Source organism: Saimiri boliviensis, chromosome X, assembly GCF_048565385.1.
Source record: "Saimiri boliviensis isolate mSaiBol1 chromosome X, mSaiBol1.pri, whole genome shotgun sequence".
In the NCBI taxonomy this organism is placed as follows: Eukaryota; Metazoa; Chordata; class Mammalia; order Primates; family Cebidae; genus Saimiri; species Saimiri boliviensis.
This window is the reverse complement of record NC_133470.1, coordinates 8,170,365-8,192,072: the sequence shown is the minus strand read 5'-3', so window position 1 is coordinate 8,192,072 and position 21,708 is coordinate 8,170,365. Positions and strand designations below refer to the sequence as shown.

The window sequence follows — 21,708 nt, the reverse complement described above, 5'->3', positions numbered from 1 at the left end:
ATATCCTGAAGAGCGTTTTCCAACTTGGTTCCATTCTCCCTGTCACTTTTAGGTACACCAATCAAATGTAGATTTCGTCTTTTCACACAGCCCTGTATTTCTTGGAGGCTTTGTTCTTTTCTTTTCACTCCTTTTTCTCTAATCATGTCTTCTCCCTTTTTTGATTTATTTCGTTGAGTTAATCTTCAGTCTCTGATGTTCTTTCTTCTGCTTGATCGATTTGGCTATTGATACTTGTGTATTTTTCATGAAGTTCTTGTGCTGTGTTTTTCAGCTCCATCAGGTCATTTGTGTTCTTCTCAAACTGGTTATTCTTGTTAGCAATTTGTTTAGGTTTTTTTCAACGTTCTTAGCTTCCTTGCATTGGGTTAGAACAGGCTCCTTTAGCTCAGAGGAGTTTGTTATTACCCACCTTCTGAAGCCTATTTCTGTAAATTCATTAAACTCATTCTCCATTTAGTTTTGTTCCCTTGCTGGCAAGGAGTTGTGATCTTTTGGAGGAGAAGAGACATTGTAGTTTTTGGAATTTTCAGCCTCTTTGTGCTGGTTTCTCCCCATCTTCATAGATTTGTCTACCTTTGGTCTTTAATGTTGATGGACTTTGGATGCGGTCTCTGAGTGGATGTCCTTTTTATTGATGCTAGCCAGAGCTCTCTTTTATGAGGTGTCTGTCAACCTCTACTGGGAGGTGTCTCACAGTCAGGATACATGGGGTTCAGGGACCCACTTGAGGAGGCAGTCTGTCCCTTATCAGAGCTTGAATACTGTGCTGGGGGTTCCACTGCTGTCTTCAGAGATATTAGGCATGATGTTTATGTCTGCTGAAGTTGCACCCACAGCCAACCTTTCCCCCAGGTGCTCTTTTCTTATAAGTTCCTGACTGGGGCTACAGATTTATTTTTCAAAGATGCCCTGCCCAGAGAGGAAGGATCTAGAGAGCAGAAATGTCTCTTTTTAGGTACTTTTAAAGGATAGTCTCCCTGGCTCCATGATACAGAGTAGAAATTCTTCGGTGAAAATGTCAAAATGGCAAGAACAAGAAAAACAAATAATACCAAATAGAACCTACTGTAATGGTTTTTTTTCCTCACCCTTCTTCACTTGTTTTCTTTCCCTGAATTCTCAGTTTATCATATTCTCAACTTCAGTTGATGCATAACTTTATGATGTTCTTTGTACTAGGGTTTGAGGCCAAAGACAATGGTAGTGGGCTGTGCCAGGATGTTCTCTCTCTTCTCCATCTTTCCTATGTGACCAGAGCTCCAGGCATCATTTTTGAAAACACCAGGAATTCTTTCTTCACTGGTCTTCAGCCCAGCTGTCTTCAGGCTGGGGGTTGTCTTTCTAAACTTACCCAGAAAAAAGAATGAGGACCTTCATTATTCCTTAGATTTCTCTTATCTCCATATCCCTAGAAAGGTTAAGAGGGTGGGAAGAAATTATGGCTGTAGAGCAAAATGATAATTCCTGAAATGGCATATATGGTTACAGTTGTCAGGTTGAGATTTTCCCCCCAGTTTGCTGAACTTCTGCCTAACGAGATATCTTCCCTCAAAAGCACATTTGGTATATCCATTGCTCTTGTCTGTCTGTATGGGTGAAGTCAGCCTTAGCATTGCCAATGCCAGGGCCTAAGCAGGGCTGGTAGGTCCTTCCCTTATAGGAGACACATGACTTTGGACAAGGAGGGCCTTAAGCTGCTACTCCAGCTCTCCTTTCTGATCCTGGAGTTTGACTTCCTTAATTTTATCTTTGTAGCCCCATGAAAAAACTTAAAAAAAGAGACAACTCTAAACTATGTTCAGTCTTCATATAAACTGTGTTCAGTCTATTTATGCAATAGTGTAAATAAAGATTCTAATTAATACAGTTGGAAAACTGTTGGGCATTGTCCAGTAAAGTTGAAGATATGCATGTCTGTGGCCCAGCAATTATATTCCTGGGTTTGTACCCTATAAAAATGCAAGCACATATGCACGAGGAGATAGGTGTAATGATGTTCAAGGAATGTGGTTTTCCGTAGGCCAAAATTGAAAAAGATATAAATGTCTATCAACAGTTGAAAAGATAAATAGTAATAAACACATGTAATGGAGTACTAGACAGCAATGGGAATGAACAAACAACAAAAGATAAATAGTAATAAACACATGTAATGGAGTACTAGACAGCAATGGGAATGAACAAACAACAACTACATACAGCAACATGGATGAACCTTAGAAACAGAATGTTGAGCAAAAGAAGTCAGCTATAACAAAAACATACTTAAAAATCTGTTTACATAAAGTTAGGAAACAGGCAACACTAAGCTCTAATATTTATGGATGCCTGACTTCCTAAAAAGCAGTGGATTTTAACCATGTGTGATTATGCCTTTCCCCACTCCCTGGGGGACATCTGCAATGTCTAGAGTCATCTTTGGTTGTCACATTTAGTGTAGGGGGAATAATACTGATATGCAGTGAGTAGAGGCTGGGGGTGATGCAAAACGTTCTGCAATGTCCAGCCTCTACCCCAAAGAATGATTGGTTCCCAAATGTCAAGAGTGCTAGGGTTGAGAAATGCTGCTATAAAAGGAAAATGAAGAAGTGAAGTCACGACAGTGTCTGCCACTGGGATAGGGGAGGGAAATGCAGCCAAGGGACATGGGGATCTGGGATACTAGCAATATTCTATTCTTCGACCTTAGTGAAGCTTAGACAGGTGAATATTTTGAAACAATTCATTAAGCTGCACATTAAATGCTATTGATTTTTCTATTTCAAAATATTAATACTCTAGAGACTAGATAAACAGGACAATATGATGGTATAGTGTGGGCACTGGGTTTCAGGGAGGGGATTCCCTATCTAAGAGGGTCTCATAGCCACTCTGTTAACAGTGGTGGGGCTGGGCCTCCAAGAAGGGCCTGCCCTGCCATCCAAAGTGATTTTTAGTTCTCATATGGGCCTTCAGCTCTTCCTACACTGTGAAGTTGAATTTGCTTCCACGGATTGAGGTAAAGGTTTTCTGAAAAAAAGTAATCACCCTTCCTTTGGCACTAACTGTGGAAAATTTTAACTCAGCCTATAGGCAGGCAGAATAAATGCAAACAAGGATTTTAATTTAAATGCTCTGGCAGAAAGGGCAGCGTTCAGTCCTGGAAATGCTGTAACGTTTAGGGACAGGAAGACGTGGAAATTCCATAGTTACTAGGGCACGTTTTCTCTTAAAAGAGATGCTAGTAGAGAAACTCATAGAGATTCCCTTTAAGTTCTCTCTGGAGTGAACTATAAATGCCAGATAAATTTATTATTTTTTTTAAAAAAAGAAAAAACACTAAACAAAAAAGAACATTAGCCTGGCAGGCTCTTAACCAACAAATAGGATGAACTTCAGCCTCCTCTGAAGTAAGGTTGTATGCCTTTCTTGCTCCCTTTTTATCTCCCTCCATCACCCCAAAGGATCAAATGTGCATTTTGAAACTACATGTCATGTCAATATACAGTTTAGTTGACCTAGAACAATACCTGTGCATAGTATGCATTTAAAAATATAAAGTGTGGAATAATAGACAATGGATACTCAGAAGGATGATGGTACATCACTTAATGGGCACAGTGTACCTTCTTCCATTCTTTTGGTGATGGATACCTTCATCACTACACAATCTATCCATGTAATGAAATTACCCTGGTACCTCATACATTTATACAAATAAAAAATGTCAAATAATATTTGTTGAATAATAACCAAGTGAACAAATAGCATGGTCAAGATACTTGGAAGTAGATATGCAAGTAAGAAATTTTAATTAGGGTGTTGTTTAAAATATACCCTGAAATATATTTAAATGAAATAATGAATAATGTGTGAAATTCAAATTGTTTAAGATTGAACAGACTTCTTAGAGTTCTGCATGATCTTCTAGATCCCTTCTGGATCTTTGAGCTTTAAACAGTTAGACTAAGAATTGAAGGGGGTGAATGATTCTTCCAAGGTGATTTAAGAGTCTAGCAGCATGAACTGATCATTTCTTTAAGTGCTTTGCCCAAACTCACAAAACTCGTCAAACACAGAGAAAAAACAACAGTATTGCACTTGAACATTTTACTCCAACTTAGCTGTGGCACTTTAGCAAGAAATAATGCTAGAAGGTAGGAGTCATTCCTAAAATGTAAGTACACAGTTTGGGGATGATGGAGTATTTTTGGCTTACAAGAATGTCATTTAGTAACTTACTACATTTTTCAAAGAAAGAATACAAACAAAATCTAGGATGACCCAGTTTTAAGAGGTGTCTTACTCAGGAGTAATGATCAAAAGGCTATGGTTAAGGTTTTAAAGACCCAGGGATAAACTTTGTATTGTTTAAATATATTAATATTGAATAGCGTTTTTAGGGAAAGGGATTTTTAGCTTCAGGGCCTTAAAGGCAAGCATGACAGAAGAAAAAGTCCTAAGGCGGGAGTGTTCATCTTTTGGAATAGACCACATGAGTGAAAGTCCCTAAACTGGGGCTTGTCCAGGCCATTGAATTGCATCTGTATACACACACCCTCCTCAGGCTGCCCTGGCTGCAGTTCTCTGAAAGATGCCAGATGGTGAAGCTTGAGCTCCTTCTCTGTCTTATTCGAAGGGTCTTTGATGACTTTGCTCTAAATGTTGCTTTTAGCAGCAGAACAGAGTAAAAGTTAAAAGGGAACTTTAGTGTGTCATTTTTCCAGCTCTGCCTGGACATGTTGCAGAGCAGGGAAGTCATCCAAGGTGAATGGGCATACTCTTTTCTACCACAAAGCAGAAGAAAGGAAATAGTTCAATTGACTTTCTCATAAGATAGGCAACACTCTATTTGGAAGTTCCTGTTTTTGGCAAGGGATTGATTTTAAAATTATTTTTATTTTGTATTGCAGTATAAAAATGCACATAGTGAAGGGTATAAATTACACTAGTCTGAACTATACTGCTCAGTGAATGCTTACATATGGGTGTACTCCAGTAGCTGCCATACAAATGTACAGATCAAGATATAGGCCATTTCCACTATTATGACATCTATCACCATGGATTCCACTCACCTATTGCACTTAAACATTTGAATTTCAGTTGCAGCATAAATAAGTAAAATAAGTAAAATCTTACAGTATGTACATTTATGTCTGATTTCTTTGTCTCAATGTAATGTTTGTGAGATTAATCCATTTATTCTATGCATCAGTAGCATTTTCCTTTTTATTCCTGACTAATATTCCGTCATGTGCCGAGACTACAATTGGTTTGTCATGCACCAGTTGATGTACATTTGGATTGCTTTTATTTGGGGCAATTATGCCTCAAGACAGTATGAACATTCGTGTATATGATGAGATTATTGTACTCTGTATATCCCTTTGGTGGGAATTTGCTGGATCAGAGAGTAGGACTGTTATTGGCTTTAGCAGATAGAACCATAAACTTTTCCAGGTGGATAAACTATCATGGGAGTATCTAATGGTAGATTCCCCAGGACACTTGCACCCCTGGCTTCACATTCCCACTGCTAATTAAAATTATGCTGTGAATTGTTTTAAAATATTACACGCCAATGGATGGTTCCTTCAGGTAAATTTTAAGGGCTGAAACTCCGGGGCCATATCCAATTTTCCTCCCTGCTTCCCTTACACAGAGCAGGTGGAGAGTCATTCAGCCAGATCACTGCAGTGGGACTCTGACAAATTGGCACAAGCTACCCCCAAACACATCTTCCACTTTGTAGCCAACCCTCTGGGGCTTGCATTGGTTGATTTCATGAGTCTGGAGTCTCCACTCTGGCCCCAGGCTTTGCCTTTGTCTGGGCTCAACTTGTGGGAGGCTGCATGCCAGTTACAGAATGTCAAGGCTGTGGAGGGAATTCATTGTGATCTTCTCAAAGGTGTCTTAAAGTGCAGGTTTCCCCGAGGGGATTTCGGAGCAGAGACCAGTTTTAAGGGTTATTGTGAACCTACCAGATGTGTCCTGCCAGCGCCCCTGGAACTCGGTTCACCCTGAGTGACCAGCATCCCACACAGCCTTGTCCCCTCAGCAGTTCCCCTGGGCAGCATGACTTAGTTCCTCTCACTCCTGCCCTCTCCAAGGGTCCTCGCATTTGAGACTGTCACAGCAGAAGGCTTTCTAGAAAGGGTAACTCTGCCCTCCTGGGAAAAGATTCTGAATCTCCTTCCAGTGTCAGGCCCACACCTCCTTCAAAGTTAATGAAAGTCTCTCTTTCTTGGAAACCCAACTTCGCCTTCTCGCTGGTATTGAAGGCTTCAGCAGTCCCCGCCTCAGCAGCCTGAGTTCCACCGGCCCGGGGAGGGTGGGGTGGCAGGAGGCCGGAGAGCCGGCCAGCCCAGCACCTGTCGTGGGCGCTTTCCTCGTCCTCCGTAGCCCCCAACAACTGTCAGCGCGACTGCCACAGGGACCCGCCAGGAGCGGAAGGAATGAAACGCCCGCCCATTGCATCAGAGTCAGCCAGTCCCCCCTCCTCCTCCTCCTCCTCCTCCTCCTCCTCCTCCTCCTCCTCCTCTTCCCCCTCCCGCTTCGCACCACCGCCTTCTCCAGGTCCCCACCGGCTCCGCAGTGGGACTCTGTGCCAAGGGCGCTTTGCACAGCACTCAGCAGGCACGAAGCAGGGCTTGCGCCCCCGGGGCTGCCCTGGGATGGAAGTGAAGTAGGGGGAACTCAGAGAGACACCGTGACCCCAGGCTGAGTCCAAGACGAGCCACTCCACCCGGCGGCGACATGGGGCACCCGGTGTACCGCGGCGAGAAGCTCCAGCTGCACTACGCGGTGAGTGTCCTGACGTGTGCAGAGGCCACAGGGGGCGCCACTGGGCTGATCCAGGAGGGGACTCTGGGGGGCGATGGTAGTCGGGGCTCCCCGCAGGTCCACGGCTGAGGGAGTGGCTGGTGGCCGGGTATGTCACCCCGAAGTGCCACCTGCTCACTAACTCAGAGGCTCTTCCCGAAATCCTGTAGAAGGTATGGGGTAGCCCCAACCCTGGAGTCAGTATTTCTTTGCCCCAGAGCCATGGTCACTGCATCGGGGACAGGGACTAGACTCCGCCGCCGCCTCGCTATCAAGGGCTGACAAATGGGGTTCCTGGGGTTGGGCCTAGGTCGCTCATTCAGCCTTTAGTCAGATACGTTGAAATGATGACGGGAATAAGACTAGACAGGAGGCAGGGCCGCTTCACGATCTCAGTTTGTGTCAAGTGGACTTGCTAGAGAAATGCAGAGAGCGTTGGGGTACAGCTGTTTCACTCTTTAGAAAGGGAGTGCATTTCCCTCCTACTTTGTGGCAGGACAGAAGATTGTACATTATCATTAATGTTGCACGTTAATACAAGAGAACACCAGGGGCTCCTCTGTCACACCTTCCCCCTCCCTTATAGTGGCTTCTGTTCTCCCTTTTGATACAAAGATTTACTGGGGACCTACTAAGTGCCAGGGACTGCGCTAGGTGCTGCAGGGATTGCAGGAAACACAACAGATAGAAAACTCATGGGATTTGCCTTCTTTGAAGAAGGTGTCAAGATTTCAAGGTTAACAACCGACCAAATGCAGATACTGGATTGAGTATGTTTTTTGAGAGAGAGAAAAGAAAGGAAAGAAGGAAAAAAGGAAAGTTGTTTCTGAGGAATGACTATTACTTCTGAAGATTTCGAATGCCCCCTCCAGGAAGCGGGCAGGGAGAAGATTTACTTTACTCCAGTCTTCAGACATTGATTTTCCACTTGTAAGATGTGTCGTTTTGAGTTGGGACACTGCAATTCTTCTGCCATTTGCTAATTTACAGAGTTTTCCTTGAATTGATTTGCACTGTTGAGACTGGATGTCATGACTGCCAACTTTAAAAATTGGAGAGAAGCAGGCAGAAAGTGACAGGAATCATTAATATGTATAATAAGGCAAAGACAGTTAACTGTCTAGAATCTGTGTCTTCTAAAATTCAGTCCCCAACATCAGAAAGAAAAAAAACAAGATTTTTTTTGAAGAAAGGAGTCGAGGTGGACAGGTATGGTGGGCTCAGACATCCCAGAGCTGCTCCAGTTGGTTCCTGGTGTCGCCTGGGGGCTCGTGGATCAATTGCAGAGCCATTAGGCAAATTGCACACCTCTTCTACTGAACTTTCCTCCACTGGAAAAATAAAGGCCTGAATTAGAAAATTGTTAAGATACCTTCCCAGGCAAATGTTCCAGAAACCTGTGACAACTCTTTCTCTGGTTTTTCTATAGTTAACTTGACTTGAAACACCAAATGAGACACTTGTAAGTTACTAATGCTCGTTCTATCTTTGGACACACTAGTGACTCAGTGATTTTCCTTTTAAAGTGGTTTAAAGGGCGACCATTTTTTGACAGAGGTTGCTTTGCATTGAAGGAGGTAGAGTCTGTGCTCATTGTGTTCATTCAACATCTCCACCTTTTCCAGATTCTTAACTGTGCTGGTGCCCTTTGATTCGCAATCTGAGGTCTTTTCCATTTACAAGAGTTGGGGTGGGGGAGGAAAGGTGAGAATGTGCTCCTTAATTTAAGAAAATCAATGTATTCATTCAATGAATGGTTATTGCCTCAATTATGTAACTACATCACAAACATATTTTAAAATTTTATTTTAATTCAGCTGTCTCATTCTTCTAAAATCATAAACTGAAGAATCAAGCTGATGCTAATGTCCCCTCTGAAGACTGCTGATGAAATAGCCCTTTATTTTAGTACAGATCATCATGTATGTGTATTCTGATTTAATACTATAAAAAAGAATATTCCAGAGGGAATTTATTGGGATTCCAGGTTGGAAGAAGTCACCCAGGCTGTCTGAAGTTTCCTATGCATTCTTTAGGATAATAAAGCAGCAGCTCTGAATCAGTCACGTGTCCAGAGAAGGTTCTTTATTAAGTGTGACCTGTTGCTTTTCATATTGGTATAAATCTTGATGGTGTAATATCTATTCTAATGCTGCACTTTTGTTTACATCCCTCATATGGGTTTTGATAATTCCAGAGCTTGTTTTGCCCTTCAGTACAAATATTCCACTTACTTTACTTAACATGGTTTTGTCCCACTGTTCATTTTCCTGTGATCTTGGGTTTTTTTAGGTCTGTCTTCCTTAACATGAATGCCCCTCCATGTGTGCTTAATACCTCCTGCCTCCTCTGAAATATAATTTGGGGATAAGTATCTAATGTTCTTCCTTCAGTGTTTTTTCAGTTGTCCAAGGTGAGACTGCATGTAAGAGGTTAGTGGCTCACATTTGATTCATTCAACAAACATTTGTTGAATGCCTATTATATTCCAGCTATTTGGTCAATTTTCCAAAGAGACAATTAGATAGTGAAAATGTTAAGAGTTGCTATGTACATCTTACTCATCTTTTTAAACGACCATAATGGTCACAGAGAGCAAAATACAATTAAGTAGACAAGAGCATCCTCTATTTATATAATCAGACATTTTCAAAGTATAGCACAACTGTCTTCTTATTTTATCATCACACACACAAAAAAATTGTTTTAACACACAAAAAAATATGTGTTAGCAGCTAATGTTCTCCTCAAAAAATTTCCTCCCAGTTTTCTCACATTCATGTTTACGGTGACTCCATCCTTCTAGCTGGGTGTCATCCTTTATGCCTTTTGGAGTTATATTTTCAAAACCCTATCATGATCCTGGCATGGGATCAGAATAAGGAGGAGCTAGAGTGCATCCTGGTATTTGGGCCTGGGAGAAATTCAAGAAGATGACCGACCCTTGGATGGCAGCTGGGCAGGAGGTTGAGAGTAGTTGGTGTATTTGAGAAATGCTTAGAACATAGAACCCAATCAGACTTAGTTTGGATGGGATCCAGAGGTGACAGAGTATGAAGGATGAGGATGACATAAATGAATCAATGATTTTTCTGGCAGCACTTCTAGAAAAACTCTAGAAGTTTATATAATAATCAAATAATAATAATAAATATTGCCGTCCTTGTTATTGTCTTACTCAGATTGCAAAACATTTGAACACAGTCAAGGTCAATTTCAGTCTCAAATCTAATAGCTGCCTTATGCAGGTTTTCTATTTCCTGATTGAAGACATCTAAGCTCAGAGCAGTGGAATTCAAGATGGCACATCTATCGTTGTTGACAGAACTGAGAGCTTTATCCAGGTGCCCTGATCCTGCGGTGCTCTTCTGAGTCATTTAGATAATTGGGATAGTTGAACATAATCATCCCTCTGTGATCCACGTTGCCACAGTAATAAAGCAACAACGAAATATTGGACTTCCAGTGACTTACTGTGACTATCTGTATTGGCACATTGCATAGCCAAATAGCTCTTTAATTTGACTAGTGTAGACAAAAACTAAAAATTTAAGTATCCATTAAGTTCAATGCCATATTTTTATGTCTTTCTGAAAGACATTTTTAAAAATCTGGATTAAAAGCTTGGCCTGGTGACTTACTGGGGACTGTAGGAGGCTCAAGCTCTTCTCTCTTGGCACCCCAACCTGTCTTTGCCCTCAAGTGGGACAGAGAAAAGCAAATCAGTGTCCATTATATGGTCACCATCAGGAATCCCTGGACCAACATCAGTTATTTGTCTCTGGCTGGCAGGTTGAAAATTTGCTGGGAGTGTGTGTCTTGTCCCTGCTGTCACCTAGGCACCTAGCAGAATGCTGGAAGTCCAGTGGTTGCTCAGTAGATATGTGTTGAATGACTTCATGAATCTAGTAGTTGAGACTTAGTTTTTGAGGTCCTAAGCTGCTCATTCTCCTCCTTTGTACTGGTCTAGTCTGAGCTCCTCTGCTGCTGATGTCACTTCCTGTTTGGTGCAGTCACCACACCATCTGTGCTTTTGACCACAGCTTTGTAATCAGATGCTGACTGTGCCCTTGTTCCAGTTAACCCCTTCCTTCAGAACTCACCAGAAGTGCCAAGCTGCTTACCCTGACAGAGAACCTGTTTTCACATAGAATGGTTAAAGTCTTACTATGAAAGTTTTCAAATTTGTTCTCTATGAACATTCAATTTTCAAAGACTTTAAAGTCATTAAGTTTGCTTAATAATTTAGTGGTATTGAATATAGGACACTCTCTGGTAATTCTAAAGATACTCAGAACTGGATGCCGTTGCTGGCCTGTGCTGATATGAATCAGTTATCATACATCAGTGCTAACAGTGTAGACATCTTAGGAAACAGGAGAACTTGTACTGACCTGTGGCATGGCCCAGAACTTACTTTTATAAAACCATTCTTAATTAACTCTGCTTGTCATTTATATCATCAAAAAAGCAATTTTTTTCAAGTTACAAATAAGTGAGAGATTACTATATCATCTTAACACCTCTAATAATTGTAGATACCTTTTCTACTCCCACCCCACCCCGGCATGCTTACTTTTCTGTTGCATGCAGAAATTTTCCTGGACAAGGCATCTTTGGTGTGGAAGATTCATCATCTTAGGAAGCTACATCTCCCATCCTTCAAACCACTCATTAAATAGCACTACTAACTGATAAAGAATCATTTTTCTGTTGGGTGTTGCAGAGCAGGCATATCTGCCAATCATTTGAAAACAGTTACCAGCCTTTGCCTAGTCCTTTCTGGTGATGCACTTTTGTTATTTACATTTCCTGTTCCCCACATTGTGATAACCCTGAACCATACACACTTGCCTCTCAACTTGGTTGTGAAGTGATTGTCCAGTCATACAAAGTCTTCATTGGGTTCTTGATTCCTCACTTCCCTGTCGCCTGTTTCATTCTCAGACTTTCCCATCTCCGTGAATGATTGGCTATACCTATGTCCAGTGCAGTCTTTTTAAAAAGTAATTAAATAGTGAAATTTCAGTGCTTAAGCTTTTTGGTTGGTTGCCATTACATTTTGAATAATAACTTGATCCATAACTTTGACCTTCCAAGTGCTCCTTACATGATCTTCTCTGCCTCCTACCACCCTCCCCCAGCTTATTGCCTGGCTACATGTGTGCCCTTTCCGTTCCTCAAATGCCACCAATCCTTTTCTGCCTCAAGCCTTTGTACTTGCTGTCCCTTCTGCTTGGAATTTCCTCTGTGTGGTAATCTTTTTTTTTTTTTTTTTTTTTCATTCTTCAAATTGCAGGAAAAATGTCACCTTTCCTCTCTGAAGTGTTTCTGAGCCCACTCAGTTACCCTGGTTCATATCACACTAGCCACTGCCTTCATTGTTCACATCAGCACTTGGCATTATATTGTATATTCATTGTTTGTCTGTCTCCTCTGACTAGTGTGTAAGTTTATTCAGGGCAAGGACCCAGTGATCCTTTCCCATTGTCTTTCCACTGCCTAGAGCAGGTCCTGGCACAGAGTAGGCACATAATAAATATTTATGAGAACATGAATCTGGCTGCCTGTGTATTTTCCCCTAAGTTACTCTAGGAGTTTCCGAATTTAACCCTTTATTACTTGATGACTGATGTCAGAGGGAGAGACGAGACTAAAAATTAGCTATAGGGTTTCACTGAATTCTTACTAAGTGAGAATCTCTAAGGACTACACTTGGAATCAATCCTTTGAAAAAGCTTTAGAGGTGGTTCTGATATCAGCTGGGTTTGGCAACCACGGATTAATTTACACAGTGAACCACTTACTACACAAGCAACACCTACAAAATCTAGGATTCAGCAGCAAAGTAGATTCAGAAAGTGCAATGCAATACTTCACCTCAGCTGACTCTGAGGTAATCTAGTACAAGTTTTCAGAGAGGTCCTTTGTTTTACCACCTACTGTTTATTTCAGCCAAACTCTCTAATAATACAGCAGGTATAGGAATACTTCCTCTATATAATGTCATCTGGCAATATGTCCCTCAGTATCCATATTCTAGGTAAAATCAACCAGTGGTTCTGAACCAGAGGACCTTGGGCAAAGTCTGGAGGCATTTTGGGTTATCATAACTGGTAGAGTTTGCTACTGGCATCTATTAAGTAGAGACCTGACATGTTGCTGAACATTCTACAAAGCACGGCACAACCCAACAAGGAGTTGTCCAGCCTCAAATGTCAATAGTACTGAGATACAGAAAGCTTGACTTAATTGCATCTCAGTAGACATCAAAATCTTAAATGTTTTTGAGAACAATTTTCTGTGGCACTTTCTAAAATACATTATTCATAATTTCCTGGGTTTTGAGAGATAGACGTGAGAAAATGTGACTGTGGTTCCCTGGCTGTGAGTTACAGTTATGAACAGTGTATTTCATACAGTGTGGGGATTACTCTGGAGAGGGTGTTCGTGGTCCTTCCAGAAGGCTCACCATCTTAGACTTTTTGTTTCTTCACTCCTCAATGCCAATGCCCTTCCTAATCTTGGGTTAAAAAATGTTTACTGTCTTCTCTCTCATGTGAGACATTAATTAACTTCTTCATTTATGAACGTCAAATAACCTTGTGTAATTTGCCACCTCTATTCCGATTTAGCCAGAATGCCCGTTTAACAAATGTGTTAGTCATGGGCCTAAAATTAGAAGTTATAATCTCCAAATGAGGACGTGTGGGGTGCTCGGCAGCCTTGGTGTGTGGATGTGGGATCCACATCTGTATGAAAGTGGAAAAACTAGAGTGCCTGCTTCTGTACCCACTCCTTGAGGATAATGACGCAGACTGGCCTGCTCTGGGGGAAAGGGAAGAGGTGCTGAAAGGAAAGCCAAAGGTAAGAGGAGGAAAACCATGGCTTCCAGCATTTCTGTCTCACTCCCATCAGTGTTCAAAATCTCCTGAGCAGCCCAGAGTAGCAGGAGGGTTTGTAGCCTACCTATTCTCCCATTGAATTGCAGAGCCCTTTTTTAATGCCTGGCCATGTCACTGAATGTTCATTAGCATTGCCTGTTTTAGATTGTGAGTACTGAGATGACGTAGGGGTAGAGATAGATTTAAAGGTCTTGGGTGCTTGCCAAATTTTGGACTGAGACCACTGTTTACAAACACAATTAATTAATTTAATATCTTTTAATGTTCCTTCTATTCTCAGATTTTCTCATTCTAACCTTATTTTCAAAAGACCAATTTTTCTGGTTTATTCTTAAATATACCCTGAATACTTAAAAACTTAAGGATAGATCCAGTGATGCAACAAGGACTTCCACCAGTCATTATGTGATACTGCTTTCAATAGCTTTGTGGTGACTAGTTGGATGTGAATAGGGGTACTTTTCAATATAGGAAACATACACAAAATGTGTTCTCATTTTTTTTCATTCAAATACAGTTCCTGTTACTGAGGACTCTTCCACTTCCAATTTCCTTAAAAGATGCCATGACCCTTTGAAATGAAATCCTGCCAGGATTTTTTCCTCTTCTCTTTGGCTATTTGTCATATTCTTAGAACTTTTCTAACATTAAAAAAAATCTTATAGTAAAATATGAATGTTTGGGATATCAGCTAATTTAGATTTCTGAGATAACATCTTTAGAAGAATTTGGAGTTGTGGCTTTAGGGAAAAGTCATGGCAACAGCAACAGAAGTAGTATAGATGAATAAACTTTCTAAAATTTTTTTTTAATTTTATTTTTTTATTGCATTTTAGGCTTTGGGGTACATGTGAAGAACATGCAAGATTGTTGCATAGGTACACACATGGCAGTGTGGTTTGCTGCCTTCCTCCCCTTCACCTATATCTGACATTTCTCCCCATGCTATCTCTCCCCAACTCCCCACCCCCCACTGTCCCTCCCCCATTTCCCCCCAAGTGACCCCAGTGTGTAGTGCTCCCCTCCCTGTGTCCATGTGTTCTCATTGTTCAACACCCGCCTATAAGTGAGAACATGCGGTGTTTGATTTTCTGCTCTTGTGTCAGTTTGCTGAGAATGATGGTTTCCAGGTTCATCCATGTCCCTACAAAGGACATGAACTCATCATTTTCGATGGCTGCATAATATTCCATGGTGTATATGTGCCACATTTTCCCTGTCCAGTCTATCATCGATGGGCATTTGGGTTGGTTCCAGGTCTTTGCTATTGTAAACAGTGCTACAATGAACATTCATGTGCATGTGTCCTTATAGTAGAACAATTTATAATCCTTTGAATATATGCCCAATAATGGGATTGCTGGGTCAAATGGAATTTCTATTTCTAGGTTCTTATGGAATCGTGACACTGTCTTCCACTATGGTTGAACTAATTTACACTCCCACCAACAGTGTAAAAGTGTTCCTATTTCTCCACATCCTTTCCAGCATCTGTTGTCTCTAGATTTTTTAATGATCGCCATTCGAACTGGTGTGAGGTGGTATCTCAATGTAGTTTTGATTTGCATTTCTCTAATGAGCAGTGATGATGAGCTTTTTTTCCTATGTTTGTTGGCCTCATGTATGTCTTCTTTTGTAAAGTGTCTGTTCATATCCTTCACTCACTTTTGAATAAGCTTGTTTGTTTTTTTCTTGTAAACCTGTTTTAGTTTTTTGTAAATTCTGGATATCAGCACTTTGTCAGATGGGTAGGCTGCAAAAATTTTTTTCCCATTCTGTTGGTTGCCGATTCACTCTAATGACTGTTTCTTTTGCCGTGCAGAAGCTGTGGAGTTTGATTAGGTCCCGTTTGTCTATTTTGGCTTTTGTTGCCAATGCTTTTGATGTTTTGGTCATGAAGTCCTTGCCTATGCCTATGTCCTGAATGGTTTTGCCTAGATTTTCTTCTAGGGTTTTTATGGTGTTCGGTCTTATGTTTAAGTCTTTAATACATCTGGAGTTAATTTTAGTGTAAGGTGTCAGGAAGGAATCCAGTTTCTGCTTTCTGCACATGGCTAGCCAGTTTTCCCAACACCATTTATTAAACAGGGAATCCTTTCCCCATTGCTTGTTTTTGTCAGGTTTGTCAAGGATCAGATGGTTGTAGATATGTTGTGTTGCCTCTGAGGCCTCTGTTCTGTTCCATTGGTCTATATCTCTGTTTTGGTACTAGTACCATGCTGTTTTTATTACTGCAGCCTTGTAGTATAGTTTGAAGTTCGTTATTGTGATGCCTCCCGCTTTGTTCTTTTTGCTTAGAATTGACTTGGCTATGCGGGCTCTCTTTTAGTTCCATATGAAGTTTAGTTCCTTCTTCTAGTTCTGTGAAGAAGGTCATTGGTAGCTTGATGGGGATAGCATGATTCACTACATAAACAGAACCAAAGACAAAACCACATGATTCTCTTAATTCATGCAGAAAAGGCCTTTGACAAAATTCAACAGCACTTTATGCTAAAAACCCTCAATAAACTAGGTATTGACGGAATGTACCTCAAAATAATAAAAACTATTTGCGACAAACCAACAGCCAATATCATACTGAATGGGCAAAAACTGGAAGCATTCCCTTTGAAATCTGGCACTAGACAAGGATGCCCTCTCTCACCACTCCTATTCAATATAGTACTGGAAGTTCTAGCCAGAGCAATCAGGCAAGAAAAAGAAATAAAGGGTATTCAAATAGGAAAGGAGGAAGTCAAATTGTCTCTATTTGCAGACGACATGATTATATATCTAGAAGACCCCATTGTCTCAGCCCAAAATCTCCTGAAACTGATAAGCAACTTCAGCAAAGTCTCAGGATACAAAATCAATGTGCAAAAATCACAAGCATTCCTAGACACCAATAACAGACTTAAAGAGAGCCAAATCAAGAACAAACTGCCATTCACAATTGCTACAAAGAGAATAAAATACCTAGGAATACAACTAACAAAGAACATAAAGGACCTCTTCAAGGAGAACTACAAGCCACTGCTCAACGAAATAAGAGAGGACACAAACAGATGGAGAAACATTCCATGTTCATGGTTAGGAAGAATCAATATCATGAAAATGGCCATACTGCCCAAAGTAATTTACAGATGAATAAACTTTTAACATATTTTTGAATGACTCCTTCTACAGTTGACTGAAATATCTGGTAAAGAAATGTGTAAACCAGTCCAAGTGCAATACAGAGGCTAAAAGCATCTCACCAGCTTTTGGAGCATGTGGGCTCCATATTTGCCAAGCACCTCTGTACCAGGTGGGTGCCTCTCCACATAGGCACAAATCCCTGGACATTGCTCTAGGTTCCTAGCTTGATAATGCCATATTAATTAGACCCACAGAGGAATAATAGTCTAACAGGGGAATGGAACATCAAGTTTGCTAGCAGCATTTGAAAATGGTAACATAATACATAGTATCATTTCTGTCATGACTTTCAACAGTTCCATTTGTGTTAACATGTCATTTTGAAGGTCTGGGCAAAATGTAAAACACGGTCTTAACTTTGATCTCAAAAGTTAAGACATCCTCCTACACTAGCTACTGATTCACAGTCAAGGACATTGTGTTGATCAGTATCCAAACAGGAAACAGATGAGTCACTCAAAAGGTTTAATTTGAGGAATGAACTATGCCAATGTGTTGACAGGTTTAAGGGAACCAACAGTGAGTGGTGAAGCACCCAGCCATTAGCAACATTGGGAAGCTGTTACCAGGGAGGGACAAGTGTTACCAGAGCCCACTGACTTCCAGCCTTGGCTGGAAGGGACCTTGGCAATGTTCCCAGAGAAGACTCCAGCAAGGGCAAAATATGGAGAAGCAGGGACAGACTGGAACAGTCAATACTCTGACCTTTTTGTCTCCCTATCCACCATCTCCTTCTGGCCCCAAGCCCAGCCAATCCAGTGAGACCAGCACAGAGAAGGGCAGACCATTTTATTTCCTATTTTTGTTGAGGGCTGGAGCTTTGATGTTGACAAACACAAAGTATCATCACAAGCATTTTCAGTCTTGTTTGGAGTTAGCTTCTATTTATGAAAGACCTTAAATTCCTAAGTATGCAGAAGACTCCCAAATTGCTTCAAATGTCTCTTTCTTCCACACTGTGGATTATTTTAACTACTACATTTAACCTACTCAGGTGCTATGCCAACTCCATACACGGTGTGCTTGCTTTTAAGGACTTTTATATCACAAACCTATTAAAGCACTTAGTAGAGAGTGATATACTCTACATACATTTTGTTGTTAATTTAATATTGGAAAGTTCCATACTTTAAAGTGCCCTGGGGTAAATTTATTAGTATTTATTAATGTAATTCAAAATATGTAAATATATTAATATAGACTAGAATTAGATTTTTTTTCCTCGAAGTCCATTAGGATAGTCTAATGTAATTTACTTCCCAAACAATAAAAAAGGAAGATTTGATTTTGCTCCCTTTCTGGTTGATGGGTTTTAACCCTTAAAGTTGCATGCCAACGCAAATGGGCTAACATGTGCCTGATTGAAAGGCAATTTTCATTTATCTTTGCTGGTCAAGGAATTGTTGCACCTGAGCACTGCAGTTTAACCACCCTGCACCCCAGTTAATTTTAGCAGAGAGAAAATTCTCATTTCAACCTTGACTTCAGAAAGTACCTTCTATTCTTAAGTTAGTTCCTCCTTGAGTATCCTGTGCACCCACTTTTATAATATTCATCCTGCTTGTTTGGAGACCATATTCACAACAGAACCAGAAAATCCAAAAGGGCAGAGACCAGAACCAGGGACCATATTGTGCGTGACTCAATGCTTGGCCATTAATAGCATGTGCCTGATGCTTAGCATGTACTTGAGTGTCAATGAAATTAATCAGAGATTTAAAGCTCTCGAAAATATTTAGTATGACTTAGAGTAATAATAATAATGGCCACTATTTATTGAATACTTTCTATGAGTCTTTCTTATTCTACATATATTATCTCACTTAATCCTTAAAATAACCCTGTGATCTAGGCTCTATTATCATCCTCATTTAAAAGATGAGTAAACCAAAGCACTGACTTTATGTCTGTTTCAGAGCCACACAACTAGTATGTAGTAGGGCTGGGACTCAAATACTTGTCTCTTAATTTGACTGCAAAGTCTGCATGCTTGAACCACTGTGCAGTGAGTGATTGATGACATGCCATTGGCTTAAGATTATGGTTTTGAGGTAATACTTTTTAAAGCCCTTTCATTTTATAATAACTGAAGACTTACAAGAACTGACAACAATAGTACTGAGAGGTCCATGTACTCCTTATCCAGCCTCCCTCAATGGTAGTAGCTTATATGAATAAATATAGTACAATATGGAAACCAGGAAGCTGATGTTGGGACAATCCTATTAACTAGACCATAGACCCCATTCACATTTCACCAGGTTTTTACACGCATTCTTTTTACATGTATGTATGTGTGCCTGTGGTTCTGTGCAATTTTATTATCTGTACAGACTGGCATATCCACTACTACATTCAAAATACAGAGCTGGTCCATTACCACAAACGCACTCCCCCATGCTACCCCTTTGTATTCACACCCACCCTATTCCTGCCCGCAGCATGCATCTGGGCTACTACTGAACTGTTTCCATGAGATGACACATTTTAAATTCTTTCTCCTGTTCTTCCTGCATGGTGGAAACATTTGTCTCCACTGATTATTTATACCCAAAGAGTCCATAAACATAAACACCGTTTAATCAAATTCTCCTAAGAATACTGATATTTTTAAGAAGGTACAAATCTAATCCTGATTCTTTTTTTCTATTTTGTCAGCGAGTTCTTTCTGTCATCGATGTCAATATCTATGTCATCATGACCCAATTAAATGAGAAAGGCAGGGTTTCGATGTTCTCTCACTGATATCAGTTCCCATAAATCCACAGTGATTGGATATAGACTGAGTAGACATTAAAGGAATATAGAAATAGACTGAATGATATTAACATTTAAACAGAATTGCCATAGTCGTTCCTGTTTTCTTCTGTGTAGCAGCTAGGGTGAATTAATAGTGAGATCAGAGAGGATTTTGGCGTGTCCTTGTTGCCAGGAAATATATGTATCTGCAAATAAAGAACATCCTGTTCATCATTTTTAGTTGAGGGTTGTGGTAATTTTATAATTCCAACTCCTGTGTTTTCACTAGCAAACTGCTTTTGATTGAAACATGGCAGTTTATCTCCTGTGTAAATGAGGCACACTCTCTCTTTGCATGGCTGTTCTAATGGCACATCCATTTCTGGATCGACAACTGCGTGATTGAACTTGCAGCAGCCTGGAAAAGGTACATGAGAGCTGGCACTGTGCCCTTGTCAGTTTTCCAAAAGTATTTATGAACAAAGATAAACACGAATCCTGCATGGATTTGAGGTAGCCATGACCGAGCTGGGCTCTGGTCAGCATAACAGTTATGTAAACCTTGGCATTCATGGCACACATGCATTTTTATTCTTTCATTTCAAAGGGAGTGGTAGTTTATAGACCCCTCCTGGGGAAAGGTTTGAACCTTATCAAGATGAACTGGTTCAAAAAATTCTTAATAGCTGTTTTTGTTCAGGATTGCTGCAGAGGGAAACCTTATCATCGGGGCACAGTTAGAAAGACTTCCTGCATTTATTTGTTTCTCACTATTTTAAAAAAGGTGTCCAAACTGCTGATGCTGTCTGATTCTGCAAACATACCCAATCTTACTAGATACTTCACATATTTCAGTTTCACCATATGATTATGACTTGATATTTATTAGAAAAGAACATTTTTTAAATGTAGACATACTGAGCCCAACCATTGCTTTTAATGCAATTTAATGCATTATAACTAGGCAGGTAATGTCACCATTACCATGCATACTTCATATCACCCATTGCAAATATCTATAAAGCATCAAAGGCTCTTGTAGTGAGTCTAAGAGGAACCTGGATTTGAGAATGGGGCCTTCCAGCATGTTTCTGTACTACTGCAGGTGCAGGAGGGGACATTTTTATTTAAGGTATCATTAGAAAGGAATGAAATAGCAAACTCCTAGCATGCATACATATATGCACACAGACACACAGAATGGTGCTTTACTTTATATCTGTGTTGTCTAAAATGTAGAAGTGTGTTTTTATCAGCCAGCTATCACCACACTAATGCTATGTAACAAACTACTTTAACATTCAGTGGTATAAAACAACTGTCATGGATCCTTTTGGATTTGTGGGTCAGCTGGGGTTGGCTTACCTAGGCAGAGCTCAGCTGTTTAACCAGAAGTCAAATTGTCAGCCCCAGAGGGCGTGGTTCTTCTGTCAGTTCTGTTCTACGTGTATCTATTCTGGGGCCCAGGCTGGCAGCATCTACCCAAAGAAGTTCAGCAATGACAAAGGCACAGGATGGCAAGTGGGATCAAGTGAAGACTCTTGAGACATAGGCGGAAATTTGACATACTGTTTTCTCCACCCACCTGCCACTGACCGTGGCAAGCCATATGTCAAAGCCTAACTTCAGTGTGTGGGGAAATGCACTCCTTCCATGATGGGGCTGGGTAAGGATGGGAAGCAATGAGGGATGAAGACATGGGGGAATTGATTCACTTTACCGAAGTGTCTAATCAAATTCTCCTGAGAATACTGATATTTTTAAGAAGGTATAAATCTATCCTGATTTTCTTTTTCTATTTTGTCAGCGAGTTCTTTCTGTCATCGATGTTAATATCTATGTCATCATGACCCAATTAAATGACAAAGGCAGGGTTTCGATGTTCTCTCACTGATAACAGTTCCCATAAATCCACAGTGATTGGATATAGACTGAGTAGACATTAAGAGAATACAGAAATAGACTGAATGATATTAACATTTAAACAGAATTGCCACAGTCGTTCCTGTTTTCTTGTGTGTAGCAGCTCTGGTTCCTCAAACTATCAAAAAGAAACCATTCAGAATCACCTCCCTGG

General features: G+C 40.5%; 1 protein-coding gene across 2 annotated transcripts in view; it reads left to right on the top strand.

Moving 5' to 3' along the window:
- ARHGAP6 (Rho GTPase activating protein 6) overlaps positions 1 to 21,708 on the top strand; it is a 542,269-nt gene that overhangs the window by 237,422 nt on the left and 283,139 nt on the right. Inside the window, exon 1 of one of the 2 annotated variants that reach the window (XM_074391719.1) lies at positions 6,524 to 6,789. The exons of the other annotated variant lie outside the window; for it this stretch is intronic. Coding sequence (XP_074247820.1) covers positions 6,742 to 6,789 — 48 coding nt within the window. The 5' untranslated portion in view covers positions 6,524 to 6,741. Of the gene's footprint in view, positions 1 to 6,523; positions 6,790 to 21,708 lie in introns of those variants that run through there. 2 annotated transcript variants of the gene reach the window in all.